At 38.3% G+C, this 24699-nt stretch overlaps 1 protein-coding gene across 1 annotated transcript in view; it reads left to right on the top strand.

The window, feature by feature from the left end:
- The window catches only part of LOC115923955 (translation initiation factor IF-2-like), a 59739-nt gene extending 37745 nt beyond the window's left edge, over window positions 1–21994 (top strand). The window contains exons 3-4 of the mRNA XM_030985316.1: window positions 19885–20117; window positions 21916–21994. Coding sequence (XP_030841176.1) covers window positions 19885–20117; window positions 21916–21994 — 312 coding nt within the window. The remainder of the gene's footprint in view (window positions 1–19884; window positions 20118–21915) is intronic.
- The last annotated feature ends 2705 nt before the right edge of the window (window positions 21995–24699 follow it).

The following is a 24699-nucleotide window of genomic DNA, read 5'->3' as shown; positions in this document are numbered from 1 at the left end:
GGTGAACACGAACAGATATCAAATAAATTTTCATCATCTGGTTATTTCAACCCAGTTCTAAGTCTTCTTTCCTCTTCAAAATATACAAATCGAATTATAGAAGAAGGCACCATCTAAATACTCACCGTAGTTTTGTTGTTATTGTTGTTGCGGCTTCATGCATAACAGTAGCAAAATAGTCAATAGGATTTAAATTCAACACCATACAGAAGATTCTATATATCTAAAAATCTTTAAAGTCGTCATTTCCTTCATTCCCTTTGCATATGCTACACGCCGACAACCCCCCCCCCTCCTGTCATGTATTTACCAGCATACGCTGTTTGCTTCGATGCTGACGAGGGTGACCTTTACATACAAATTAAGTTCATCAAACCACGCCGTATTGATTATTCGACAGTCCCTCTAACTTCCTACGGAGAGTTGTTAGAATTCGGACCACATTGATTTCTAGACATAGTATTACGTAATAGCTGAATGGCCTAATTTGTCCCTTAGCCTAAGAATATTGTAGAGTATTTGCCAATGATGTAATCAATCAGCGCTGGTAAATTAATTCCATTATTTATCATTAGCTTCTAACCACACACGGCGGATGACGAGAGGCCAGATTCTGCGGGGAAACATGATTAGGAGGGTGAACCGAATTGAGTAATCCTTCAAGAGATCATCCAACTGCTACGAGATTAAAGGACGGACATAAAGATAAATATAAAATCTGATAAAATGGACTATAAACTTAAGCAAATCATTCTGAAATGAAAAATATCTGAAAAGGTTTTCTGTAATCCATTCATAATGGATTGCTTTCGCTTGAAGCTAACACATATACGGTGTAGGCCTACATAGAACACATTGTATTAAGTTATCCTATGAAGAATGAGGAGGGGCAAACTGGGGCAAGAAAAAATATGCCGGGGAGGAAATTTCTTTTCCCCATCGATCCAGAACCGGAAATGTTTCTTTACACCAATCCTCCGAAACTGTTGATATTATTCGTTAACATGTGAGTGCGATTTAGGCCCAATTGTTATTAATTTAACTTGAGTGACATGCTGGCATCTATATCAGGAGAATGCCAGCGTTAACATTACGTAGTCATGTTAGTTAGAAGATATCGAAAAGCTGTCTTTGTTTAAAGGTAAAGGAGTTTGTGACTACATCTGATATAGCAATATATCAATATGCTTGGATGTACATCAATATTCAGTATCCCTTATACACAGCGTTTGCACCGGGAAATATTAATTAAGTATTTAATAAGATTATTAATATTCAATCAGTCACTATAATAATAGACGTACGGTGTGTAGTATTGATCTACGGTAGATGTAGACATAGTTTTCCCGATTGACATTTCTTTTAATTAAGATATCTGGGTTACACATAATTCCATTCTCACAATGCGCCTGACTTCTTTGAAATTAAAATCAATCATTACCCTATAAAATACTTCACAATTCAACATATTTAGCTCGAAATCAATCGGTACTCAAAATAATTATCATTAACTATTTTTTTTTATTAACGAAATAAATCGTAATGGCTTTTACAGACGCGGATCCTAAAGCTTGTTTTCTCTTCAAATAGCTTGGTGTACAGTTGAACCTGTATATTTCCCCATTCTCTGACGTCACGTGTCAAAGGTCAAGCCTACTTCACAACACGTATAGCTGAGAGGACAGGAGGTAGTGACAATAAGAATAAGTTCACTGCTACCTGCTATACATATTTACTTTAACAGGACGTTAATGTGTTAGAGTGACGGGTGGGGATCCCAGTAGGTAGCCACACTCAACTATCATAGTATGGTAGTCACGATTTAGCGCATGTACGCCGTCAAAATATTCATGAGAGGTGCGCGCGCGTGTATGTGTAGGACCGTAGGAAATAAGATAGTGGGTGAGGGTGAGGGTGAGAGTGAGCGCGGGTGAGGGTACGAGTGAGCGCGAGTGAGTATGTGTATGATTGTATGATGTGTGTGCGTGTGCGAGTGCGTGTTATCTGTGTTTGAGCGCGCGCATGTAGGAACTCCCTCCACGGTACTTTAATGCATGATGGTTTTAAGCTACCGAGTACTACTAAATACTACGCCCTTCTTGGTCATATTCAACGAGGAAAAATTGGGAGGGCTATATAATTATTAATTTTCAATAATAGTGCACATCTGTGTTCAACGAAGGACTCGGTATTTTTATACAAAATTAATTGGCTTGATTAGCCTTCTTCAAGAATGTCCAGCAAAATGTGTAGCAATACTTTCCAATTCATAAATTGATTGAGGGAAATTGGTTATTCTATTGTTGCAGGTTTTAATCGAATTGGCATTAGTGAGCACTTATGTTTAATTTGATGTTGATTCTTTGTAACAATCATGCTATAAAAAAAGCTGATTAGCAAATTTGGCTCCATGAAATCGATGGCTATAAGCACCACCATAATCGTAATTAATATGAGACAGTGCTCCGCAAAGAGGCTTCACTGTTCTATTCGATCAAATTGTGAAGGAAAGAAACGTTTGCAGTTTAAATATACTGCATTATCTATTCTCACATATCGACAATGTTGGCCTTTTCCTTCTCTACCTGTCTGCGCGCCCCGCACAAATATCTTCACGAACAGGCAACAGGGTGAGGAAGTCGATGGACCATAATGCATCCTTCTCTCCCGCCATAAAGGTTCCCACTTGATGATTGATGGTAAATGCCATTCCTAGCCTGGAGCACTCATCACATGAACCCATCCCACCGTCTCACATGAATAACATGTGACCTACAGAAATCACGTGACAAATTCATCACGCTTATTATAGCGTTGGGTGGTGTCATTAGAGTCTTCTAGTGCGAGTTCATGCCAGGGGGTTTGATGGGAGATGATTGCCAAAGTTCAAGTTTGGACTATTTTAGTCGATGATCATGATATTGATTACTGACTTTATAGGTTGCCCAAACAATAGTCTTCAGTGGTATTCCACCGTTGCATTTCTTTTCCGCATATTATTTACCGAATAAGCATTTTACAGGGAGGTGTTAGAAGAGTAAACCGCTGCCGATTATTATCACAAGTCTTACGACGTCAATGAAACTACTTTCTTGGTTCAGTTTGAATTTATGGCTATAATCAAAGGACATTTTAACCAAAAAATGGAGATTATCAAAGAAACTCTTTGTATTATTTCCTTTGTAAGACCATTTACCAAAATCTTAGATTTTCTTGTCAGTGACATTGCATCAATATACATATACATATTTGGTCCGTTTATCTTTTAGTAGTTATCGTTGTTTTAATTGTTTATATATTATTAAAACGGTTAATAGTAAGCAAATAATTACCGTTGCTGAAGGTGATGGGACAAATTATCACTTCCGAGGCGATCTGGATGTAGCTATCTTTCCGAAGTGAAGCTGAGGAAAGATAGCGTATACATTCTGATCGACGAGGAAGTGATAGTTTGCCATCGCCTGAAACCAATCGTAGAGCAAGATTCTTAGTATGTGGGATATAATTGTAAATATATCATTTGAAAGAGACGAATTCAAAGAATTATTTTTCAGTCATTGTAAATCTCGTCACCCCCCCCCCCCCCTCAAACAGCATAAAAATACAATGTTCATACAATTGTTCATTGGTTGAGAGAATTTTTAGAATGATGGGCCTTTAAACAAAGATATTATTTTTTTCTTAAGTTCATGTTTTCTTGTATACAAGTACAGGGCATGTTTAGTACATCGCTTGAAAGGTGAAAATTCAACATTGCCTGAATAGGAAAGAAAATTGTCTGGCGGTGGCATTGACAAGTCAAAAGAAATGCATCTCACTAGGCTGCCCTCAAATTCCCCCTAATACGATTCCATAGTACAAAGCCATTACCTACCCTCACTCTGACTGTGTACATGTATCACGTGACCATTCAAATATCAACATGCCTTCAAATTGATTCTATTTTTATACCTGATTTGCTATGTCAACCGAATCCCCCGAATGGCAATTTTGTTGAAGCCACCCCTTGTCCCTCTCTAGAAAGGCAATGCTTTAACGGGAAGAGTTGGCGTTTTTCATATCCTGTCTTTCCTCGTGCGCTCTGTGTCTTGTTTGCATGTAGCTGTTCAGATTTCTTAGGCCCTATTCAGTATTCACTACCCGTTTAACTCAGGCCACATAATGAGCAATGTCTACAACAATTTTTATCCCGATTTTGAAGGGTTTCTTATTCGTGGGGGAACAGATTGATTGTGCTATGTTCTCCAAAAGTGGATAAGGTTAATGATACATAATTTTGTCGTTTACACACTGCCTTTTCCCTCTTTACTCCACCCCATCTCTCTCTCGCTCTCTCTCTCTCTCTCTCTCTCTCTCTCTTTCTCTGTCTCTTTTCTACTTCCCCTTTGTATCTCTGGCTTATGCAATGTCCCTGTCTAGGGGGTGGGGTGGTAGGTAATACCACACGAGTTTTAAGTTCACTCTCACCCTCGTTATTTTGTCCGGTCGATGTCCGCCTAAGGCTCCCACACGCTAATAGGTATCGCCTAACTGTGGCCGCATACAGCTTATGTGGTAGGCACTCATCGTACACGCTTGCAATGGCGACACAATTTATGCACACAACTACTGTCCACCCGTATTGGTCATTTTGCATCCATATTGCATTCACTGGTATTGTGAAAATGTTAATATCACGGCATGAACAATTTGTCACAGGTTTCGTTATTCATGCTGTTCGAATAAAACAAATCATCAATAATTGTTGTTATTGTTCGTTCAGTCGTATCTTACTACATTGTTGTTGTTCGTTTAATGATGAAAGTGTTGTATAAGTATTGTGAACAGAGTTTTATGTATTTAATGATTGTTTCTATAAAAAAAAATGCACGCGTGACTTTTCTGGCCATTCCTAAGAGAAACTAGGCAAGACAAACGAGTAAGAGAGAGAGAGAGAGAGAGAGAGAGAGAGAAAGAAAGAAAGATAGAGAAAGAGAGAGAGAGAGACTGGGGGACCTGCTGATTTGCGTGTAAATACAGTATAGAATATATAAGTATACAATCACAGTTTAAGTATACATACAAATAATAATTTGTGTTCTTGGCCAAGCTAATAATGAATTAATGATTATATTTTAGTTGTAGGAATGACTAAATTATATGCATCTTGTTTTCCTTCATAAAAAATTATGTCAAGTAGGTCCAGAATTTATATCTTCGAACATGGTAAACCTCATTAAACCTTTTTTGTTTATAATCTGCAGTCTTCCAAGTTATGCCTTTAGGGTCTGTTGTTCCCTTAACAATTTAAATTCAAGAACCTGAATCCTCTATTATATAGTTTATCATATTGAATGATTTTAATATCCGACGCCTCGATACAAACTGTAGTGGTATACACCTTTAACATTACTTCATATTAAATGTAACAGAAGAGTTGTATCAGTTCGCCTAAGTTGTAGGTCTATAATCTTGCAAACACTAAGCAAGAAAAGTATACGAATTAAAGTAGGTATATGTGTTTATCAGTAACAGGAGACCGATAGTACTCGTAGCATGTGGTACCGATGTTAGATCTAAACCGGCAAAGTTTAATCAAGAATGACATATTCCTTTTATGTATCACCCACACATCCACCCACATCAACCTCCCCACTCACGCAGTAACGTCTGATATTTCCAAAACGGACAACTGCTGTGCTGGATATTGTTCAAATGTAATGACTGTTTTTTGATGCGATGCACATTAGAATAATGTGAAACATGCTTCTAAATCCTGTTCGCTGTTTGGTTTATTTGTTGCATCTTGACTTATCCTCCCAATCCGTTGTGCAGAGGGAGCAATGGTTGTGCAACCTGTGTCAGCGACAACGCTCTTTTATTACTCAGTCTGGCCTGTGGCAGCAGGGCTCACTATTGGCGATTCGGAGGTCGCCTAGGAAACGAAGAAACAGCCTTGATGATGCTGCATTCGTCATTAATGTCGTAAGTCCTGTTGCATTGAAATTTGAGAAAAGTCCAAGTTCGAGTCTTGCTCTACGATCGATGTATCAATGTGGCTGGCTGCTCAATTTCTTTTCTAGTCTCAAATTTGTGTTTCTTTTTGCTAGCTTTTCTTGGATGGTTCGACTTGTATTTTCAGGGTTAATTTCAAAACCTTTTAGATAAAATACCAAAGACAATTTAATTCTCAATGTTTTTTGTTCGTCAAAACAGTTTGATGGGACTGCGCAAGTAATGTCAGCCAATTTCGCTATATTGTTTTCATGCTTTTAATGTTCAGATATCTGGTTAAACTGCATGATTATCTTGCGCAAGTTTTGTTTGTTTATCAGGCCGCTATTGTGCTAATAGAAGTCATTGCTTCAATTGTTATTTTTAATGGTTATTTGTCGACATTTTGAATGAAGATCGTTACGTGAGCATGCTGCATGGCTTCAGAATAACGAACTTCTCAATTTCAATGCACAGCACTTACACCTGTTATTTTATCAATATGACTTTGTATTTGAATTTGTATTTATTCGACCAAATTAACAAATTCATTGTCTCTCTTGATATATTTTGATGTAATAATCTCAAATACGATGTTTTGAGACCATTCGATTCTATATTTTCACTTCATTACACGGCCACAGTTGGTCATTGTAGCACGAATGTTGCAATCTCTGTGCACGATATTTTGCATGTTTAATAAAATAACTATTCAGAATGTGTCTTATATTTAGATGTTCAATTATCCCATTGTTCTTTATAATGAAGGATTTTCTCTGATGTTATACTCCCGTATACATTATCTTACGTGGAGAAGCTGATTGTACGTCGTAAAAAGTCTAATAATTCAAATTAATAACGCTTATGCACTTGATATAATTTCTAATTTTTCTCATATAAATTTTGCCTTGTAAAAAAAAAATATGAAAAAAAGGTCCTGGTTGTGGTTAAGTACTCAATTCCGATCCACTAATGAGGCGTGCTTACTTCATGCTGATGCAATATGTTGATATATTGACCACAAACTATCCACTTAGGTTTAATTCATGAAGCACTAATAAATTAATATACTGCGGAGTAGATTGATATTGACAATTTGTCCGTAGTAGCTAGATATAGGGATGACAGGTATCTTCCTGCTAAAACATTGCCCTCGCAATTTTTTTTCCTTCAGATCTGTAGATATATATAAACATATGTTAAAAAAACACGATTGGCTATGCGTTTTTTTTAAATATTAATATGGGAAAATGGGAAGTATTTTGAGCGGACTGTGTATAGTAATTGAAACCCTGTGTACAAGCAGAACCACTAGGGAAAGTGGATCGACAACTGGAATTGCCATTCAAGAAGCTTCATAAGAATGTTCTATAGCTGAACAATATTCGTGCGCATATGCTGATCATTGAGGTTTTAATCTTACAATCCCCCTCCCCCGCTCCGCCATTTCGACGAGCCCCATCATGTCACTTTCGTTCTCTAATAATGTAGCACCAGGTGTTGGTTATTGGGGTGAGAAAAATCTGAACATGAGGTCGTCTTTTAATGGATTTATAGCTTGCAGATATATCCGAATAGTGACATATCTTCTACTTAATCGACAACCCACATGACTAAACGGGACGTTCATCTCTTCGATCAAAAACGTCCTTCAGATGTAGACATAAAGATGTTTAGGTTATGTTCCGAAGAAAAGGGAGGATTCATCTTCCTATTCTTGGATTGTGGGAATGATTACGTTTAATGTGAAATATTTCCGTTATTACATTTTTAGATTTCCTCCTGTTGAAGCCGCTCGGTCTTGGTTAAAACAAGACATTTCTATAGAGTCTTTTCATTTCAAACTTTAACCTTTATTTTGATAGCGTGTTTATTAGTCTAAAGTGAAAAAAAGAATTCCACACTGTGATATGATGTTTCCTAGGCGACTGACATATGGAAAGGATTGGTATAGTAAAGACAGTCATATGCCCTGTATTGTTTAGCCTTTCTTTATCAGTTCAAATTGTAAATGTAGCTTCCGTAGTTTGACTTAAAAAACCCCAACATGATCGCTTTTGTTGTATGATAGTATTAAAAAAAGTCTTAGTAATGAATCCCTGTATACACATTTTGTAGTAAGCCGCCTTCTGTTCAAGATGATATTTATTTTTCTAAGATAGGCTTTCATGTGACGTTGATTGAAATGGAAAGAGTTAAATTATCTGAATTTCACGCATTTTCGAATCAACTTGGAAAAAAACAGAGAGAGTATTCACTTGAATCAAACATGCATTCTGTAACGTTATAAAGGTTTTTATTTAATATGTTGGCGATATGCATTTGTTCTATCTGTACTGTGCCCCATAATTTATCATCGGAGATGATGATGCATGAAAAACACATTATGCGCATAAGTTACTATAGTAACCTACGTTGATGGGTAACGACTTCCAATAAAAAGGGGCCGTTTATATTTTTCATTTTTAACTCTTTCTGTGCCGTTATAGGAGTCAAAATCTATTTAAAATACAGGTTCGAATGCATTTAATCGAAATCATTATTTTGCCGAGTATATTGATCAAGCCTGGATACACACTGTTGTTTGTACTCGTAAGATAATGGCTACCTTGATGGGAGAAGGCGATTGCAGTTGTTTTCGTTATCCAACCAGATTCACATTTCCATCTTGGGTATGGACTGGCAAATTTAGATAATTAGACAAAATAAATTAGTGCTGTGCGGTATAATTTAAACTACTCGACTATAAAACCCTTCTGTATGTATGAAGATAAACATGAATATAATTTTCAAGATACCTTTGATAGGTTAGGGAGAGTTACAACTGGAAGGTATCGTTTAAAAGACTTTGAATTATAAACTGAAATGCTTTGAAACATCCTATGCTAAGTTTATTAATAGTTATAATTATACTAAATATTTTGTAACGTTAAAGCTCGGTGTTAGGGAAATATGTGCAGCGACTGTTATTAACTAGTACATGTAACAATAGAATGTGGGAAAGGGAAACATTTGAAACTGGAATTGAAGTTTCTTTTAATTTTTTTAATCTGAATCTGTTTATTTAAAACCTTTCAGTGTTTAAAAGCAATTTACGTCAAAAAGCATTTTTTTTCTCAACAAACGTAGAAGCTGATGAAAACATGTGTTACATGATAAAGTATGATGACATCATCATGATAAGTAGATTGTAGAGAGATGGGGAGTGAAAGGCAGTATAATTATCATCGTGATTCACGCAGTGACTCTGTCGTCAGATTCAGTCTCATATCTCAGTCGTTATGCTCCAACGAATATGCAGCAATTACTTAAAGGGATGATGGATAACAAATTGCACGAATGAAGGGAAATAGCAACCAATCACGAAAAGGAAAGCACGTTGGACTGGTAGGAAGGCCACCGTACCGTTCATATTTGTCTTGGTTGTTTAAGTTATAGGTTAACTTCTGTACCAACATGACTAAGAACCGTGAGTGTAGTTATCGTTATAAACGAGTGGACATTATTTATGAAAATAAACGAGTTTTTGTTGAAGAAGATGCGGGCATACTCTTTTAAATAAATTAGTTAAATGTATCTATATTTTGAAAATAGGTTCACCCCTCCCCCTTTTTTTCCGCCGGAATATTATTTAACGTAAAAAGGGTTTTCGGTATTCGTTTCATCCACGCTAAAGTTCATATATGTACAGAGACAGCGGTGCATTACATTTTCATTGGTTTTGTTAATATGGCCACTAAAGTGTCTGCAAAACGTGTCTAAATGTCGTTTCGGACACACGTTTAAACAAGTACATGCACCATTATAAAACCACGAACCATGAATTTTACATGATACTAATGTGCAGTAAAGTTCACAAAGCTGTGTTTATTACATCGTCAATCTCGTGATGATGTGTACTACTCATTTTTAGCTGATGAGACATATGAATTGTATACACACTAAATACATTTTCTATTTAAAGATATTAAACAAAAAATTATTTGTGGAAAGTGAATCCGTCAGTGGGATTTACTGACAAAACTAGCTGACTACTATAAACGAAAAAGTGATTTTTCACATGTAGATGTATGTTCACTTGTTTTTTGTATTCCACTCATGGGATGGATTATAACTTTCAAAGGGGTCCACAAATGCACAATGCATGTTAAGTATACGTTATTGATATTAATAGAATAACTTTACAAGCCAATTCTGCGCTATTGTAGCAAAGAATTTTTAAACCGACATGCTGAAATCAATGAAAAAACAGAGCATCAAGCCACCGTCGTTTGTAGCAAAAACGATTACTATAACCTTTAGGAAAAATCTGTATTCAGAAGCTGACTGATAAACACAAATCACTAAAATCTAAGATTTATATGTCATATCCTGGGGGTGTCTTAACAACTCATGACTCTTTTAACCTAATAACAATTCTAAAGATTGGAATTAGATCTTAAAATATATCCCTTTGATGATTGTCTGTTATTTTGTCAAACGATAGGCTTATAAAGGGAGATATAAACTCGCATATATCTTGTTGTTTTTGCCGCCACGCTGGCGCCACAGTAGACAGAAGTGATCCGTGACTATGAAGCTCAATGCACTGATGAGCTATATAATACGTTTCCAGAAATAACATTGCAGGATTTACTGCCTCTGCTCTCCATAAAGGTGGTTTTTGCAAGTCACATATATCATGTTGTTCAAATGTACCTGTCATATATTCTAACTAAATTTTATAAATCCGCTTGCATTTGCCTAGCATTACCCCCAGATTAGTTTTGACGATGTTTTCAATGATTTTATATCTCATAGATTGGTTTACACTATCAGATACTTAAATCACATTACGAATTGAATTTCATGTTTGATAATTTACGATTAAAAGAAAAGATCCTAAGTGAAACTTTATTGTAGAGAATTAGAGCGGTCAAAATAAATAAGGTAATATTTATGTAATTGACCAACACTCGAAAAAAAAGATAATTCTATATTTCGTCTTTGTATACAACGGTAGGCCTACCTATATATCAGGGTGTATTTCTAACTGTCGTAGGTGTTGAACTCTGTTCTATAGGATTTGTAGCAAACAGTCGTATAGGAAGTAAAAACCAATCCCAGCTACTCATCTTTAATCCAGGCGGACTTGAGTGGATTTCCATTCCTCAGCGCCATATTCCATCTTGAACCACTTCTTTTCATCTGCCCTCGATCGATAACCAAGCTAGACCATTTTGAGATGACATCCTATACTCCAGACTTCTCGCATCACCTGCAAGATGACTCTAGAGGATGCAAAGCCTTTCCTTTCAAGACGACCAGGTCATACTAAACCAGTCGTGGAAAGGGGTTTATTCGACCTTCTTAAAACACTTCAGCGGATAAAGTACGCACGCTTTTATGAAAAGAAAGCAGATATCCGAATTGAGGCGCATTATTCCACCCCTTTCTCTCTCCGTCCCCATCTCTCTCATTCTCGCCCTTGCGCTATCAACAAAATATTGAACGAACGAACAGGCACCAGATGAAATGTTTTATTCAATTTTTATTTCAATTAGCATTGTCTATGGAAACGTATGTGTATCACCGAAAACGTATTCTTTCGTAATATATACTTGACGGGAAAATGTTATTAAAAAGGGAGTTTATATCATTAAGATAATCAGTAACCATACCGACAGAATATTTAATGATTTAGGTTTGATTTCAACTTCAAAGTATTCACCCGATCGCAAATATGAGACTGTCTATGCTGTATAGGGAAATATCTCTTCACTTCCTTAATCCTTTTCAACGCCCCACAAGAGTTTTTTTTATTAGAAAATATCACCAGCCTCTCCGGTAAGGCTACCACATGATGTCACCGGAAGCTTCCTATACTGAAAGGAAAATCTCATTGAACTATTCATTCACTAATTATGATTGGGTACTTTTTAATATCACTCTGCATAAAACGTGCAGATTATTACATGGACCTTATATATTATGCACGGCAAATAAGCCGTGTACTAAACAAGTTGTACAATAAAGTGTACTTCTACCACTATACAACAGCACATATGAGAAATATAACTTAGACAAATAATTGCAATTTGCAATAGATTTGAGATGGATGTGCACAAATCTAATATCGAATTATCACAAATCACAGTCAAATACAATTTTTTTATGCGGGATTTCCTTTTTTACGTGTCCAGTAGTTGAAATTACAACGATAAAAAAAAAAACTCTCAGTTTTTGGCTACAATCTCATTATTCATGGGGCCTTACTGGAATCATAAAATCCCATCTACAATCGTGTACAAGGTGAGTAGTTTAATAGGCAATCTGATTTGAATGCACAGATAGAATGATATATCCGGGAATGTAATTGGTTCTATTGTGTGATTACTACGCTAAGGTTTATGATCCCAAGATAGGCTTCTGCTACTGAATGAGAGATGAAATTGTCTTGGTATCACTTCTTTCGTACACTATTGCATTGTCATGAATCAAAGATTTATGCATTAAACACGAACCAATCCAATTAGTCAAGCCAGTCCCCCAGAACTTCAATCGTGTTTGCTTTCTGTATTATTTTCTAGCAGAAACCTGTAACAATGATCGCATGTTTAGTTTATGTCAATTGCAAGGTTATTTGCCAGTAATTTGATTGGCAAGCAAAGATAATAATTTGTAGAAACATCAATCGAAATGTTTTTACAGGTACCATCCCAGCATGGCCTCGAGTTTATCAAATGACAATTATTATCCTCTTACAAATTTATTCTAGGGTTTGACGTGGCTGAGTCGAATGTTTAATATAAATGCGAGGCTTGTGAATTGAAGTAGATAAACATACGAGAGCGAACTGTGTGCTAAGCTGCATGCGAGCCTAACATTTGTTATTCCGTTGTATATTGCTTTGCGCTGACTGAGGTTCATTAAAGATATAATAATAGCTTGAAAGGGAAGGAACAACATCCCTCAACACCCTCCCGAACCCCCCCCCCCCCCAATAATTTACAAAATTGTTCCTATAATAGGTTTATTTGTCCTGAATCTACCAAATTACATTAACATTAAGGTATTTTTTATTTGTTCCTCTGTCGACTGTAAACTACTCCTTTTTTCCCGTTTCATCTGCACCCTCACATGCTTTGTTATTCGGCATAATTCGTCCTAAAATTCCTGATTATATAAGATTATTCATAATGTACTCACAATGTTAAAGGTATAGACCAGTTTTGGAAACGCCCTTCTCTCAAAAAATGAAACGGGAGCTCTTATTACCAATCATGTGAAATAATATGTTTTGACTAATACGTGATGATACAAATTTTTCCGGGAAACCGCCTACTAATTGATATATTTGGTAAATTATCATATCGATCCGGCCTGGGGGTGTTTCATAAAGCTGTTCGTAAGTTACGCACGACTTTACGCACGACTGGTGATAAGTTCTTGTGCTACATGTAAATGATTGAGAATCTGATTAGCACCGAAGAACATGTTCCAGTCGTGCGTAAAGTCGTGCGTAACTTACGAACATCTTTATGAAACACCCCCCTGGATAGACATCACGAATGCACTTCAACATTGAACATTTTGGCATATGTTTCTGCTTTTTTGCGAATTAAGGTTGAAGTATTGCCATCTAGACCTCTGAAGGCAATATTTAAATAATATTGAATGGGTATGTTGCACCCAAAACCCTTGAACCGCAATTTTACCACTACTGGTCTACATATACCGTTTGTCCGAAACTATGCGATATGTTATAGCGTTACTGCGTTGGGGATTAATATGAAATCACAGCCTATAGAAGAAATGTAAAGCATCTAAAAGAGTATATTCTGCAGATGTATTTTCTCACTTTTACGTTCTTCCGATACAATATCGTGTTAGCGTCACTTGAGATAAATGTATTTGGCGATTGCTTGTAACATGTTGCCTTATTCCAGGCGCGGATCCAGGGGGGGGGGCCGAGCGGGCCTTGGCCCCCCCCCCCCCCCCCGCAAAAAAAAAAAAAAAAAAAAAAAAAGAGAGAAGAAAGGAAAAGAAGGGAAAGGGAAAGAGGAGAGAAAGGGAAAGAAAGAAGAGGAAGAAGAAAAGAAAAGGGGGGAAAAGGAGATCGGGGGGGGGGGGGCGAAAGGGCCTTGCCTCCCAGGCTGTTGACCCCCCCCCCCCCCCCCTCCCCCCAATCAAAAAAATAAGAGAGAAGGAAGGAAAGGGAAAGAAAAAAGGAAAAGAGGAGATACTGGCGTACCGATGGGGGGGGGGGGGGGGTTTGGGGAAATCAAATTCAAACGTGGTTTATTTCTAATTCCACAACCGTGGATTACAAATAATGCTGATATGACATAATTTCCGAGATTTTTCCTCACTTTTTAGTAAATTATACGTTTGTATGTGTTTGTTGGAAAATGACAAATTCCTAAATTTACAGCCAGGCAAGAAATATGATTCTTGAGATTCCTACATGTCAGTGCCCGAGGTACGGCGGGGATCGGGAGCACCGAGCTCCCCCCCCCCCCCCCCACCCCCACTTTTTTGAAAAAGTATATTAAAGAGAAATAATATAGAATGAGAACAAGAATGAAAGAATAGTTAACTGCCAGTGTTAAAAAATAATGAGGCATCAAAATATGCCCATCTGACCGTGATTAATGCCTAAAACCCCTAAGCCTGCGGGGGCTCTGCCCCCTGGATTCCACCTAGGGCCCTACGGCGGGCCCTTAGATGATCATCTGACGGTAATTTAATGCCTCAAACCCCTGATTTTTGGCGGCTCCGCCCCCTGGACCCCACGCCAAATAGTGACCTGCCAGTGTCACAAAATAATAAGGTATACAAAAAAATGCTCATCTGACCTTAATTAAACGCCTAAAACCCCTGAGCTTCCAGTGCCGGCTCCGCCGCCTCGACCCCACCAGGGGCCCTAAGACGGGCCCCTGAATGCTTATCTGACCGCTTGCGGGGTTAGACAAGGTATCAAAATGTGTTTATCTGACCGCAGACGCGTAGCCAGGGGGGGGGGGGGGGGGAGGGGGGGAGGGGGGGGCGGTCCCCCCAAATCGGAAGAGGACGTAGGAAGAAAAAGGAGCAGACAAAGAACATCTTTGAAATTCAGACAAGGATTAACAGTATAGAGAACGGTACAACGCATCGGCTTCTTTCTCTAATAATTTAATGAAACGTCACAGCGTCGCGCAGGAGGGGAGGGGGGGGGGGACTGAATTCAGACAAGGATTAAAAATCGAGAACGGTACAACGAATCATCTTCTTTCTCTCATAATCTTATGAAACGCCAAAGCTTCCGCGCTTCGCGCGGGAGGGGGGAACCTGAATTCAGACGAGGATTCAGAGGCGAGAACGGTAATACGAATCTTAAATGGCTTAATGAAACGTAAAAGCTTCCGCGCTTCGCGCGGGATGGAGGGGGAACTAAATTCCGATGAGGATTATTTTCGAGAACGGTACAACGAATCGTCTTCTTTCTCTAATGATTTAATGAAAATTAAAAGCTTCCGCGCTTCGCGCGAGAGGGGGGAACCTGAATCTAGACGAGGATTAAGAGTCGAGAACTGAACAATGAATCGTCTTCTTTCTTTAATAGTTTAATGAAGCGTCAAAGCTTCCGCGCTTCGCGCAAGAGGGGGAGGGGAAGACTGAATTAAGACAAGGATTAAGAGTCGAGAACGGTACAACGAATCGTCTTCTTTCTCTAATGATTTAATGAATCGTAAAAGCTTCCACGCTTCGCGCAGAAGGGGGAAAACTGAATTCAGACGAGGATTAAGAGTCGAGAACTGTACAGGGAACTGGAGGGGGAACTAAATTCCGATGAGGATTATTTTCGAGAACGGTACAACGAATCGTCTTCTTTCTCTAATGATTTAATGAAACTTAAAAGCTTCCGCGCTTCGCGCGGGAGGAGGGGGGAGGGAGAATCTAAATTCAGATGAGGATTATTTTCGAAAACGGTACAACGAATCGTCTTCTTTCTCTAATGATTTAAGGAAATTTAAAAGCTTCCGCGCTTCGCGCGGGAGGGGGGGGGGGAGGGGAAACCCAAATTCAGACGAGGATTAAGAGGCGAGAACGGTAATACGAATCTTTAATGGCTTAATGAAACGTAAAAGCTTCCGCGCTTCGCGCAAGAGGGGGAGGGGGGAGACTAAATTCCGATGAGAATTATTTTCGAGAACGGTACAACGAATCGTCTTCTTTCTCTAATGATTTAAGGAAATTTAAAAGCTTCCGCGCTTTGCGCGGGAAGGGGGGGGGGGGAACCTAAATTTAGACGAGGATTAAGAGGCGAGAACGGTAATACGAATCTTTAATGGCTTAATGAAACGTAAAAGCTTCGCGCAAGAGGGGGAGGGGGGAGACTGAATTTAGACAAGGATTAAAAGTCGAGAACGGTACAACGAATCGTCTTCTTTCTCTAATGATTAAATGAATCGTAAAAGCTTCCACGCTTCACGAGGAAGGGGGAAAACTGAATTCAGACGAGGATTAAGAGTCGAGAACTCGACAACGAATCGTCTTCTTTCTCTAATAGTTTAATAAATCGTAAATTTTTTCCGCGCTCCGCGCGGGAGGGGAAAAATTAAATTCAGACGAGAATTATTTTCGAGAATGGTACAACGAATCGTCTTCTTTCTCTAATAATTTGATAAAACGTCAAAGCTTCCGCGTTTCGCGGAGGAGGGAGGGGGGGGGAAATCGCCCCTCCCTGCACCGACCCCCCCCCGCATTACGTCACTGTTGGTCACTATTACGTACCAATATTTGGCTCGCATAATTTCAAATTTGGGCCCCCCCCCCTAAGAAATCCTGGATCCGCGCCTGCCTTATTCAATACTTGACTGTGCCTAGCGGGGCAAGGGAAGGTACATGTATAACTTGTTGCTAAGCTGCAACGTCATCCCAACCAAAACAAAGAAAACAAATATCACAATTTAATATTTATATGCCGAAAGATTGCACGATCTATCAGCGTCAAGTAGTTAATTCGAACCTTCCATTATTTCATGGAGGCCCATAATAAACCAAATAGACCTTTTCATCAAATGTCATTCAAACTTTATGAAACTTGTTGAAAAACATACTTCATCGTTACGAATACATTGAATAAAATCTCTCTGCCTCGTTAACGTTGTAATTGAAGAGAATGTATTTCTTTAAAATTGACCGCGTTTTGTAATACTGTAGCAATACCGCGTACACCAGCTGTGACTTTTTTCTCTATCTCTTCTTCTTTCAGTATTTTATCTTCAAGATTAGGGCTTTGTGCATATAAGGTCTATGGACTTTAATTTCTGCTCATACAGGGAAGGGTTTGGGTATGGGAAGAAAATGCTACAATCCTGGGACCCGTTTCACAAAGCCTTTTTCAATGCAAAAGGACAAAATTCAGTGACAAATCTGCTGATAACCAATCAGAAGCAAGGATTTTACAAGCTTATTACAAAAATTATCATTGAATTGTCATTGATGACAAGTTTGTGAAATGGGGCACTGATTGCAAAAAATAATGATGCAGCCAAGCTTGATATCGCTATTTCAAGTCATTGTATACAGTCAATTTCTGTTCTCGTTTAAAATACTAAGATAGATGATAATCTTTAAGTGAAATTCTGTCGCTCCAATTATCTTTCCTTTTGAATATGAAACATCCCTTGAAATTTATTCGAAACATTAAGTTCTAGCCCACTCGAATGTTAGAGTGTTTTCTCAAGAAGGATACGAGTGTAGAGATCGATGTATTATCCAGCGATCCATACCATACTGTTTGACTCTCTACACCCAGTGACAATTCATAAAACGAATCACCTACTGACATTTCTCTTTCAAATCCTGTTGAACTTTAGAATGGGATTGCATCAAGTAAACAGTGTAAAGGGTATATGTAGCATCCAATGCAAATCACTTGATTGAGATGTATGCTTGCCCTGGCCTGTAACCTGGTTCATCAATCTGCTCGTTCGCCGACATATACAGTACAACAGCATAGTTGTGTAGCAGGAACGGCAAAGAAAATCGAAATATCTTGTGTTAATTTATGTTATGTGTCCTAGCTATTTCTCATTTGCAGTAAAATATACCTTAGTTTAGTGTGGAGTATTTAATGTTGAAGGTTCCCCCTCACTTCTTAACAACAAATTCACGAAATTCATCTCACTCTAAAAAAAAGTTCAATGATTGTCGGTAATTTGGGATATTTGTTCAATCTATTACTACATGTATTGCAGTAAATGCATAATTCCAATCTTTATTTATTCTTAATAAATGTTTTCACTTAAGAAGATCAATGCAGTCTCCTTCTGTCCAAAATGACAATGTTTAATTGTTAGGGTATGTTTTCTGACGAAAGTGTTAGAACATGGCTATCATTTTTGCTAATGAGTATGTCAAGTAATCGTAAATCTCCGTCTTGACAGCAGAATAATAGATCAATGTATGTTGAGTTTTCTTTTTTCTTCTTCAGAAGAGCGATATGCTGGCGTGTTTTTTTTTCTAGTGAGCTTTTCGTCTTGCCACTTTCTTTGCAAATGGCGCAATGATACATTTCTACAAGAAAAATGTGTTACCTCTGTAATTCCTTCATCTGCTTAAAATGCTTGTTTTAAGTCCTTCGCGGTAGATCGAGGCTCTCCATGTGATCCAATTGCCCCAGTTTTTAGTCAGGGTGCTAAATGTTACCACAACACACAAAGCGATAGTGATCGATGCCGTTTGAAGACATGTACTTATGTACGTCCGTTGTATGCTCATCAAAGATTAGATTTTAAACCCTCGTTCATACACGACGTGGTAAACCGGTACAAGAGACCGCCGCGGCAAAATAGAAATACATGTATTTGTACATGAAAAGGGACGGCAAGTGAGGTGAAAAAGTCTATGTGAGCAACAAAGGTCCATTCCCACTTAACAGTTCTTTAAGTTATGAGGTATGGAGATGTGACACGTATTTCTTCTTCTTCTTCTTTTCCTTTTGATTCTTCTTCTTCTTTACCTTCTTCTCTTTTTTGTTCAATTTTGTCTTTATGGTGTATTACGGCTATTATGTGTGAAGGAAACTGAACGTGGCGTCTTGTCTCTCTCTCATAGATCGGAATGGCCCAACGAACAGTGTAATTCCCTCCTACGCCTCCCTCTTCCTCTTCATCTTGTATTGCTTTCTGGAGAGCTCAGAGAATTGTCTAGTGGTCTTTGAAATGATTTTTCAACGCTTAAACATTTACTTCTCTGTAGCAATTTCAATATACCACACTAAATAACATGTAATATGTAAAATACATGACAAGTATTGCTCAACATGTGTATAAGTTCGTGTGTTTGGTTTTTGTCAACTTGACGTCCATGTGCTCATGACGAATTCGATATAAACTTTTTCTTGGCTTTATCGTCTCTTTCAGAGATCACGAGTAGATTAAGAGACTATATATTTGAAGAAATAATGGTATCTTGTGAAATAAATGTTTCTTCATCAATGACTCTAAAACAATTGGAATATTTACTTTGTACTGTCGTACAGAGTTCCCTGGGAACGTTTAGCATCCTCGAGCAAGGCAGTGTTCAGTGTAAACCATAGATAATTGGATATTTTACTAAAACAGAATATTGTAGTTATATTTTTTCAAGCATGGAGTCAACTGAAACTGAGATATACATGTATGAAATGTGTATATATTGTATTGGTGTGTCAACATAATAATGACATATCCTAGACCAACACACTATAATGATCTCTATGAATCATTTCACAAAGACCCTATAACAAGCTCATTTATCCTACAGTTACGGGTATCTTCTTTTTTTTTAAATTAAGAAGAAAAGAATTGAAATAGTTTTACAGTAATAAATACAACTTATCAGCGACCAGTTGCTATTTACTTCTCTTTCAAGTGAATACTATTATGTTAATTTGTATTTCAGAGTCGTGAGAGACGAAAGAAACTGGAACGTGGTGCCTCTTTCTCATCGAGTGACGGTGAAAGGGTTCGTCCGCCATTGCATCGCGGTCTTAGTGAGCAGTTATCAGCTCCAATAACTTCATTACAGAACCAACCTCTTACTGAGGTCTCGTCTTCCAATAGTAGCTTGGACCGAAGTCAACAACAGTCACCAGATTCTAGCTCACGTAAGAAATATCCATATAGGGATCTATCGTAACATCTCTACTGTAAGAATGTACTGATAAAGTTGTACAGGTTTCGATCCGTATATGTAATGAACATGTACTACGTGAACCGTTTAAAGAGGGGCATGGAGCCATTTGCCTCCCTCAATATCCCTAATTAATCTTAAAGACCCTATCCGATCAAAATACAACCTGATATAAATGGAAAACTGAATGAATGTAGAATACAAATGCAAAGGAATGAAAAGCATTTACCCTTTCATTATTGTACAAAAGCAAATTAAAACCTCATTTCTGCATCCCTCCAAATTACGGTTCAACAGGGGTCAACTTTGCCGAAGTTACAGTGACGACATAACTTGTGGACCTCATCGGTTCACCTATGTAGCTGAGGCGATGAGCCGTGCTTAATCAGTGCAACGTCATTGTGAATATGCGTACTAAACATAAGATAATGTCATCAAGTCGATAGCTTTCAAGTTTTAGGTCGACAACTTCCGATTTTCAAAGCTTTAGATTTAGAGTTTTCAGAGAGCTGATACTCTGACAAACACTAGAATGGCTTATATAATAGATGATATTGTAATCTATGGCTCATAAGCTTTCCGTTGGTATAAAATTCATCCATTTATTTTTTCAGTTCGGATATGGTGTTTAACTTTAAGATATAAGCTGTCAAGAAACAGCAAAATGAAAATAATGAAAACCAGAAAGCAAAAAACAGAACCACTGCCTTTGTAAGATTACATATCGCACTTCTTCACCTCTAGAATCTGATAGATCTACCCTGTGTTATCACATTACTCTTCGACATAACGATGGTAGGATTTTATTCGTTAGGAAGTTGCCATTTAGCACGTACAATTAAAGCGCTTCGTATGTATGTTTTTTTAATAATTATAATGTCTTTCGTTGAGGTTTGAAATAATATTTCTGAATTCTATACATTCTTATTTTTGAAAAGTAAACATAATTTCTATGTTTCAAATAAAACAAACAACCGGCACTCATAAAAATGGAAATTTCTAAAACAACAATTCAGTAATCCATGAACAAGGAATACACTCTGATGAAAGGAGTTCTGTATAATTGTCACGTTTTGTAAAACATAACACTTTCTATGTGGAGAATATTTTAAGACAATTTACTTCAAAATACAATTCTACTAAATATTACTCATCAAATAATACTTTTAAAAAAAAGAAACATAATACAACAGTTATAGTCCATTTCTCTTCATCTAACTTGGTAAAAATAATCCTCGTTTTTCTATGAAAGGCATATCCTGCAGTATGAAACAACATAAAAATTATAGGTCGTTAGTTCATTTTTTCTTAAAGTTGAGAAATGATATTCAATTCGACTATCTTACTTTGTATCCCATCTCAGCTACCAAGTCGAATAAAGGTAATGGTATACGATCATCGTCTTCTTCATTTGAATCGGATCGATCATCGATACAAAAAGGTGAGAAGCAGAAATATTTGTCATCTGGTAGAAACCCGTTACGATTCAACATTGTTAGAAGTTTCGATTTGTAATTAGAGAATCAAAAACAGATTTATTTGTAGTGATTTCCAAGTGATTTCCAACCGAAATCCATTCATTTTCCTTGAAAAGTTCATGTCCATGTATTTGCTAGAAATGTGGATTTAGAAAAGATAGTTTATTCTTATCAAGCATAAACCATACATAATTAGTGCATTGTTAATTCAAAAATTTCCATTACGCAGCCTATAGAATATAACAGTTTATGGTTAAAGGTTCTTAATTCACCTTATTATTTATTTCAGTTTTAATTTAATTCCTATTTCGCATACTTGCAGATTCCCAATCATCACAAAGCCAAAGAAACGGAACCCGGTCCTCACCTTCATCAGCCGAATCGTCACATTCCTCCCCTAGTCGTAGTGCTCATTCTATGGTAGTCAGTCAACCAACGGACGGGTTCCAGGTACACGGGAAGAACGGAGAGCCTCACAACCCTCGCCTTCCAGATAACCCAACCAAACCTAGACCAAGAGACTCACCGTCATCGAAAGTTTCTCGACAATACGATGGAAATAAGACAGATGTTTTGCGAGATTCGCCTTCTTTGAGGAAACCAGATAGAAACAATTCACCGGGATTGCTTGAACATGATAAAGACCCGGTGATTTCTCATAAATCTCGTACCTTGGATTCGTCAAGGAAGGAAAAAACTCAGTCTCCAGACAGAACTAGCCATCAAGGGGCATCAGGGCATGAAAGGAACAATGCTCAAAACCCACGCATAAGGGACAGGTCTCCAGTAGTGGAAGGGTCAAAGCAGAATTCCCCACAACAACCTCGTAGTTTGGACATTTCTCCAGTATTTAGAGACGTTCCAAGGAAATTCGGGTCTGTGAAACAACCTGAACACGATCTAGTGCACGAATCAATACATTCACAGACAGCTTCGAATGTTGTTTCTAGAAGAACTGATATTCTCACGCGTGATGAAAATGTAGGATTTGTACCCGTCGCAACAGTGAGTGAGAACCCGAGTAGGACTAGACTTAGACAAAATTCACCTGATTCAAAACCAAGACTTCGACAAAATTCACCTGATTCAAAACCCAGGCCTAGTCGAATTGATGTTGCCATGAGTAAAGAAGAAGTCAAAGTGAGGGGACGTGATAGTGAAAAACAATCTCCTCCAGTCACGCAAAGCGTTGCCCCTTCTAGTGATAAACCCAAGGAAAAGCCTTATATTTCATCTCATGATGAGAGAGAGGGTAGTATAGATGATAGTGAAATGATGCGTCAACTATTAGCCATGGCTGGTAGTAATACCTCATGTGAAACAAAGGAGAAAACCAAAGAAAAGGAAGGTGCAATTGACAAATTAGACAAAACGCAGATTGGATCGAGAGATAGTGAACGAACTCACGTTGGAGAAGACCTGTCTGGCAAGAATCCCAGGCCTATTTTCACTTTGACCGCTGACAGAGGTAGTCCTATATCAACGTTTGTTCTATCGTCATCAAAAGAGAGTCTAGCCTCTAACGCGGATAAGGATGAATGTCAATCTTCTATGCAGACTCATTTACCAAGCACTGTTTCTAATGTGACGGTAAAACCTGACGTCTCCATGTATAACCCACATCATATAGACGCAGACACCATGGCTGAGGAAGAAACACGACTTGCAGAGGAAAAATCAATGGGAGAAGCAGTTTCTAAAATGTTGAGATTAAAGCGAGGAAAGTCTGAGGAGTTACCCCCTAGACAGGGTTCCCTTGACGACAGTCACTATAAGCTCATTAAAAGACAGGAAACTGTGCCATCGGAGTACGAAAGTCTCAGTGATAGTGAAATTAGGGATGATCAAAGTAGAAGAGGTAGGAAAACACTCCTTGGGGATAGACCAAAGCAGAATTCGGAAGACTTGTCAGATCTACCAGGACTTACAGATCTAGGGGCAATAGGAGGTGGTGATGATGATTCAATATGGCCTCCAAATACAGATGGAGCTGAGTCAAAATACATCTCAGTTGAAGATCTCACAAAAGTTGGATTGGGAGGGAGAATGGCTGCAGTCGGACAAAAACACTCGAGTAATGGCATACGACGAAAGCGTCAAAAGCCTGCCGGAGATACGCCACTGTCACCAATATTCGATGTAGAAGGAGGAAGTCCACCGACTGAACTGGCTACTGATCTGTTGTCTTCTGAATGCACTTCTCTTGCAGATGACTCGGAGGATGACATCAATCGTGACTACTATGAGGACCAAGATTACATGACAGAAGATCGGTCGTACTCCAGTTTTGACAGCGGCGATGACTACACTGACTACATGGAAGACGTCATCATGGAGGACATCAGTATGGAACATGAAGTAGTGGAACATCTTTCGCCTTACCGAATAAAAGAAGAGGGTTTAGCAACCGTAATGGAAGAGCAAGAGGAAATAGATGAATATTATTTGGATGAAGAGGATGAAGACGAGGAGGAGGAAGCTGAAGAATCAGAAGAAGAAACCATACCCGAACAAGACCGTATGAACATGCTATCTACTATCCAGGAACAGACCTCAGAAGAAACCCAGGAGAGCCCTGAGTATATGTCACCGTGTGAAGATAGGTTTAGTACAGGTCGAAGCTCTGAACAAAGATCGCGTAAGGATCAACCATCATGGGATGCATCTGCATCAGCATCCGCATCAGATTTATCAGATTTGTCAACTGATCAGACTTTTGAATCTTTGTCTTCCGTTTTAACACGTGAACACATCGCACCAGTAGCAGCCACTGTAGAAAAAGACATGGTAGCACAGTCTCCATACCGTCCTCAGCTAGACATTGACCTTACGCCAAACGCCAAGCGCGACAACTCTGGCGTTTTAGATTCACCAAGAACACCAACAATGGATTCCAAAGCTTATGAACGACCCAGAATTACAAGTCCTAGTAAAATATTTAATGTATCCTCCCCTCGCACTAGTCCCATTTCTCCCAACCCTTTCTCGCCTCCCCTAACTCCCAAATCATGGGCTGCAAAGCGCACATTTCCAGAAACCATGTTTCCAATGGAACACTCCACACAAGTAGAATCAGAGGTGGAAACTCATGCTCCGAACGATGATC

The sequence above is a fragment of the Strongylocentrotus purpuratus genome, unplaced genomic scaffold (assembly GCF_000002235.5).
Source record: "Strongylocentrotus purpuratus isolate Spur 01 unplaced genomic scaffold, Spur_5.0 spur5_contig_836, whole genome shotgun sequence".
NCBI lineage: Eukaryota > Metazoa > Echinodermata > Echinoidea > Camarodonta > Strongylocentrotidae > Strongylocentrotus > Strongylocentrotus purpuratus.
Note: the sequence above shows the minus strand (reverse complement) of the source record. Positions and strands in the feature narration are given on the sequence as shown.